Source organism: Morone saxatilis, unplaced genomic scaffold, assembly GCF_004916995.1.
Source record: "Morone saxatilis isolate NCDOM2014 unplaced genomic scaffold, NCSU_SB_2.0 Contig12, whole genome shotgun sequence".
NCBI lineage: Eukaryota > Metazoa > Chordata > Actinopteri > Moronidae > Morone > Morone saxatilis.
The window spans coordinates 19,800,292-19,806,338 of NW_023339674.1; the positions used below are offsets into that span (position 1 = coordinate 19,800,292).

Genomic DNA, 6,047 nt, shown 5'->3' on the forward strand with positions numbered 1-6,047 from the left:
TGTGTGTGTGTGTGTGTCTCGTGTTTATAAGAGAAGATTGGGAGAGAGCGAGTAGCTGGATGAATTTATCTCTTCACTCCTCAGCTCCTCATCTCTTCCTTGAAACAAAAACAAGTCATGGGGCTGCTTCCAGGAAACAGTAGCCAAAGCCAGCTGTAGGTTAGGATTTGTGCACATCAAGAATGTAGAAACACACACACACACACACACTTAATCCATAGACATATACAGGACACACCTAGTGGTCTGTGGCTTGAATGGAGAAATGTTGACCACAAGTCTAATAGGAGAGAAGAATGGCCACCGAGCAAAGTTGGAGAATAATTCAGGACCTGAAAGAGTAAAAGTGTGTCTGTGTTAATGGTCAGTCTGCCTGGGACGGTCTTATCAGAACACAATGTGCAGACAGCCGTGGGCTTTGAAAACCCTCACAGCCCAGCAGCGTTGAAGCTAACTTCCCCTCCCATTACCTCCTCTCTTCCCTCACTCTTCTCCTTTTCCTCTTTCCATTCCCTCTCTCCCCAGAGCTTAAACACTGATTGATTCACTGACTTGTCTCTGTACGTGTGTACGTGTAATCAGAACTTTGGCTTACCAGCATTCTCCCTAAAGAGACAGATTTCCGACATCACTCTTAGTCTGGCCTCTGAACACACGTATACACACATACACACTGGGTCGACATATTAGTCGAGTTATAAAGTGTATCTGTTGTGTAATCAGTTGGAATCAGTTGGATTTTCCTCTGCAGCTCTTGTTTTTCCTAAAGAGCTAATTTTTAATCGACTCTAATGGAGCGTTAGCTGTCTGCCCTGTGCTCCCCTGCTCTGCTTTGTACTGGTTTCAGCCCAGAGTTGTCATGACTGTCTGCCGACATTGGCTCTGGACTCAAAGACTGGAGATTTAACGAGGGAAAACTCCCTGTCTTGCTTTGTACATACCTGATATTTTCTTTGTGTAATATGTAACATAATGAGAGATAAAGTTTTCTGTCCCCAGTTTTTGCAGTATCTTGGATATGTTTTTGGGTGAGTTTTTGACTGTTGCTTGGTGCCGTAATCTCTGTTCATGTGTGGCTTTTTTTTCTAGACGAGTTTCTGGGTGGTACGAGAGATCCTCCACGCTCAGACGTTGAAGATCAGAGCTGAGGTGCTGAGTCTGTACATTCGCACTGCCAAGGTACACACATCCACACACAACATGACATTGTTGTTCTATCCTTGTGTTTGCATTGTAAACTTGACTTAATGTATGCTCTGTGTACTTAATAGAAACTGTGTGACATGAACAACCTCCATGCGGTCATGGCTGTGGTGTCAGCGTTACAAAGTGCTCCCATCTTCAGACTTACCAAAACATGGGCGGTGAGTATATTTACCTTACTTTGAAGGCAAGCATGTCTGGTTTATTAGTAGAGTGCTGTCAATAAACTGGGATGTCACGCAGATCTCTACCAAAACACTAGACGCATAAACAACGGCTGATACAAACTGCACAAGTGACATGACAAGATGAATGGCAGAGTTCGGAAAAAAACCTAATAAATAAAGAGGATGTTAAATTTACCACATTTCACAAGATCATATTTAACAAACCTTTCAGAGAGATGGGTTTTGTGTGGCGGAAACAGTTACACATTATTTTACTGTAGACCTTTTATATTCAAGAAATGATGTATCCATTTTAAAAACTTGGATTGACAATCAGCCTGTTTCATGTAGAGTTTATATAATGACATGATGCTCTGATGTAATGGTGGAAATTTCTTATATTCGGGTCCACAAAACCACATGAGACTCTCTTTTTACCAGTCAGCAAATGCTGTTGTTTGCCAGGACATAGCACACCTGCCTCTTAGAAGACAGACGGGTAGACAAACACAAACACACACACACACACACACTTGATCTTTGCAGGTATCTTTAGTACTTTATTCTATTATCACAACCTATAAAGTCCCTATGTCAGCAGAGCAGCTGTACTGTGGTCAGATGCTTTAAAACTGCTGCTGCCTCAGTCCACAAGTTAACTAGTCTGCAGTGCAGCCCTCTTGTAGGAGTAGGCTTCATATCAATAGCTCTGACAAATGGACAAACGCACACAAGCGTGCAAACAAACAGTCTTTCTCTACCTGGAAAGCTGCTCACCTCGGTGCTCTGGCACTAAGTTTTTGAGTGGCCAATTCATTGAGACAAGCAATCAGCCGGAGAGCAATGTTTTTATTCCGTGCAACGTAACTGCATTTTATTCTTACATTGACAACTGTAACAATAATAAGTGGTTCATTGGTTGAACAACATCTTGAATGGTTAAAGGACTGACTACACCCTCTGGATTTGCCAGGATTATTTTCCTACTTTATCAAAGGTTGACTGGAAATTCTGAATCAAAATTGATGGTTTGTCTCACAGTCAGCCCTGAATCAGTCTAATCATACATACATTTCCCTGCTCTGTTTCTGATTCTCAGTCTCTTTCTGTTCTGTATTTTACTGTTACTTGTTACTGTCCTTTGGTGTATATCAGATTTCATTCATTAGTAAGTGCAGCCGAATGAAGGCAACTTAAAATGTCGAAGGTGAAGTCATTTTATTTGAAGACCTCCTTTACATTGTATTTCTTCTAGCCTGTATGTGTTGCTAACCCGTTATGGATGTTCTGTTAAACTCTCTTTTTCTCATTCTCCCTTTTTCTTTTTCTTTCGTTCTTTACGGCACAGTTACTAAGTCGGAAGGACAAGGCAACGTTTGATCGGCTCGACTACCTGATGTCCAAAGAAGACAACTATAAACGTCTGAGAGACTTCATAAGCAGCCAGAGCATGGTCTCTTGTATACCATACCTAGGTAAAAGACACACACACACACACACAGACCACCAGAATGTTTGATATTTGAAGGATGCACTAAAATGCAATACTATCAGCTTCTTATCTTTATGGCCTGTTTACTGGCCAATCTTAATCTAAAAACAAACCTTCTGAGTTTTAGGAAACAAACTTCTTCTGCATTTGTCACATTTTTTTGTCTTTTGATGGTCATCTGTCCTCCCTTAGAAGTTCCTTTTAATAGGCTGCTTGTTTCCACTGGAGCCGTTGCTTCTCTTAAGTTTGTACTCGGTCTTCTTGCTTCATCGAGTAGAAGAGCGTGTATGTGCAACGTGAATTTGACGCTCTGTTGTGAAACATCTTGAAGTTCCTTTTAGCTGGAACAAACACATGAATCAGCGAGAAATAAAAAGTAATGATATATTTCTCTGTCCTTTCCTTAAATATTTATGCCCCACTCTTTTTTTGGCTCTCAGCATGACATCACACAGGAATCCCTTATGAGTTTTTCAAGGAAAACGCTGATGAGTTAGAGTATTGTGCACGTGTGTGGTTTTATTGCAGTACTGTTTGTTCTTGTTTTGACTTGATGATGACTTTGATGTTCTTTACTGCCACGATTTTTCCTCTTACCATCAGGCTTGTATCATAGCTACTGCTGTGTGATTCAAACTTCGATGCACAAGTATGTACAAACAAACACAAGTACAAGCACAAACACAGAGCTTAAAAGTCTGTTTGTCGTTAAAGAAACTTTAAACCACCCTTTTTTTCCCAACTCACTCCGTCATGGAAGTCTGGAGGTAATGACAGACCATGAGACAAATGCAAAGCTAATGCTGTGAAACGGCACACATTTGCCAGTTTAACTATATGTCCTCATTGTGTGCGTATGTGAACATGGAGAGACTTTCCATTTGGTAAGCGTTTCAGTGATGTGTGACTAGTTGGCCGTCCTAAGGGTGGAGTCTCTTTGTGTTGTAAGTCTTTGTATGTGTGAGTGGAATGGTGTTTCCTTACAGACTGAGCCTGTCAGTGATGCGTGTGAATATGTGATGTGTGACCAGCTGGCTGTCCTCAAGGCTGGACCGAGCCAAGTTGGCGCACTGCAGGCAAATCGCCACTTTCTTGTTGTCCGTCGCTCTTCTCCATCATAAATCCACCCAATCCCTCGGAAGGGGAGAGGGAATGAATGAGTGGAAGACTGCAGGCCGCAGTGCTTGTTCCAGAGCATCACTCCCAGAGTGTCTGTGTCTGTGTGTGTGTGTGTGTGTGTGTGTGTGTGTGTGTGTAAAATGGGTAAACTTGGGTTGGGGGTTTCTCCTGATATGTTTGTGCATGAGTTCCCCTCTGTGGTCATTAAACAGAGTACCTGTTGAGGCTTACATTAAAGTCCCAACCCACAGCAGAGGGCTAAAATTACCATGTGTGTTTGTGCTAAATATGCCACAGGAGGGTTCATTTCTGTTTTTGTGTATTTGTGCCACTTTTGTGACTTCCTATCATGTTTCTGTCTTTGCTCCACTTGGGTCTTTTAGGTAGGTGTGATGCTTATCTGTGGTGATAATGAAGACTGAAGAAAGAGCCCTGTGTCTGCTGTGTAGTCACTAAATTTGGTTTTTCCACAGTGATACATTTGTGTTCAGTGTATGTGTGAGACTGTGTGAACTCTGACCTGCCATTAGGCTTGGCAGACACAGCCCCCTCCTGTCTGCACTCACCACAGGGCCAGCCTGTTAAATGCTTAGATGAGCTTGTTCCTGCTCTCTAGCCAGTCATGCAAGGACAAAGAGCCCACAGAAATGTATGGCTCCACTGTGATAAAACACACACATTTTAAAATGTTTCCCTGACTCTCTTATGCTTTCACCTTGGCCATGAAGTGAAAGCAGCACAACAGCAGTTAGCTGTAGTCCTCCATCAGTGTGTACACAGAATTGGTTCAGCAACATAGTGCGGTGCACTCAAGTCTTTTGACAGTGCCCACAGCCCAATGGATAATCATGTCGGTGCATTTGTAAGAGGAAAAAACATTGATTAAGGGCCTGAGAGGATGCTTTGAATTGCAGTGACATATGTGGAGCACTGTTGCTGTGGTTAAAAGGCAAGTGTATCTGTTCTGTTAGACAGATGAGTGAAAAATGCAGCTGTAACATGTCCTGTGTAAACGGGGGGTAACCATTTACCATTACACTTCTCTGAAAAGTGTGTTTTTTAGCAAGAGCTTGTTCATTATTACGATAGTCCCAGTGTAATTTTATTACACTTACACTGAAATCTACAGTAGCTGTTTGCTATTCTATCTCTTGACAGTGGAGAAAGACTCTACAGAGGGCCAGAAATCGGCTCAAGGGCCCTTGACTCCCTCCTGCTCAAGCGTGCTGTTGCTGTAGTTGTAGCTGTGGGATAAAAGAAACACTGTATGGAATAACCAATGTAATGGAAAGCACCAGAGACAAGGTGTCATATGTGTCAGATCAGAAAAGCCAGCCAAACAAGGGGTTCATTCCCATACTGGTTCTTATACCCTACAGTCTTGTGTGTCAGGACAGCCAGGCGGGGCCTGGGCTGGCCTGGGCTCTTGGACTGCATGGATGTACAGTATTTTAGATGGTTGATAGCAAGCCTAACCGCCAGTTTTGTTGGCTCACCGCATGAGTATGTGATCTAAATCGCGTTGACCGTATGTGTCCATGAGCTTCTCCTTACAGCGTTTGCGTCAGACTGCTCCTGTCTGTTCTGACTTACAGTTTCTCAGAGGGAAAGGTCCAGAGGGGAGCCATAATTTACAGATATATATGTTTGTATTTTAGGGAAAGAAAAGCTCAACAGTTTTATGTGGAAGGAATGTTCCCCTCCTTCTCATCCCTGTCTGTCTTCTTCTTGCCTTTTATCTCTGCTTACTGTCTCTCTGGTTCTTTTATTTTAGTCTAGATTCTTCTCCAGCAGCATCATTTAATATCCTGCCTGTTATCTACCCATACCTTAGTACAGTCTGATCTGCTTCTGCATGGAAAACTGCCTTTTCCCTCTGACATATTTCTTTCAAACTTCTCCATTGCTTTAGTCTTCTTCCATTCAACAAGAAGAATGGGATTTTAAATGTTCTCTTACTGTGGCCACACTTCATTTTTATTCTTCCAACTTTGTACAATTAATATCTGACTGTATCATCCTTCATACAGGTAAAGGTTTGGTTCATACACTGTGTTCCAAATTAT

General features: G+C 42.3%; 1 protein-coding gene across 4 annotated transcripts in view; it reads left to right on the forward strand.

Moving 5' to 3' along the window:
• Positions 1 to 6,047, forward strand: part of ralgps2 (Ral GEF with PH domain and SH3 binding motif 2) — a gene marked incomplete at its 3' end in the record, with an annotated part of 64,438 nt that overhangs the window by 35,906 nt on the left and 22,485 nt on the right. For all 4 annotated transcript variants that reach the window (XM_035653164.1, XM_035653168.1, XM_035653167.1 and 1 more), the window contains 3 exon segments: positions 1,090 to 1,179; positions 1,272 to 1,364; positions 2,719 to 2,845. In XM_035653164.1, coding sequence (XP_035509057.1) covers positions 1,090 to 1,179; positions 1,272 to 1,364; positions 2,719 to 2,845 — 310 coding nt within the window.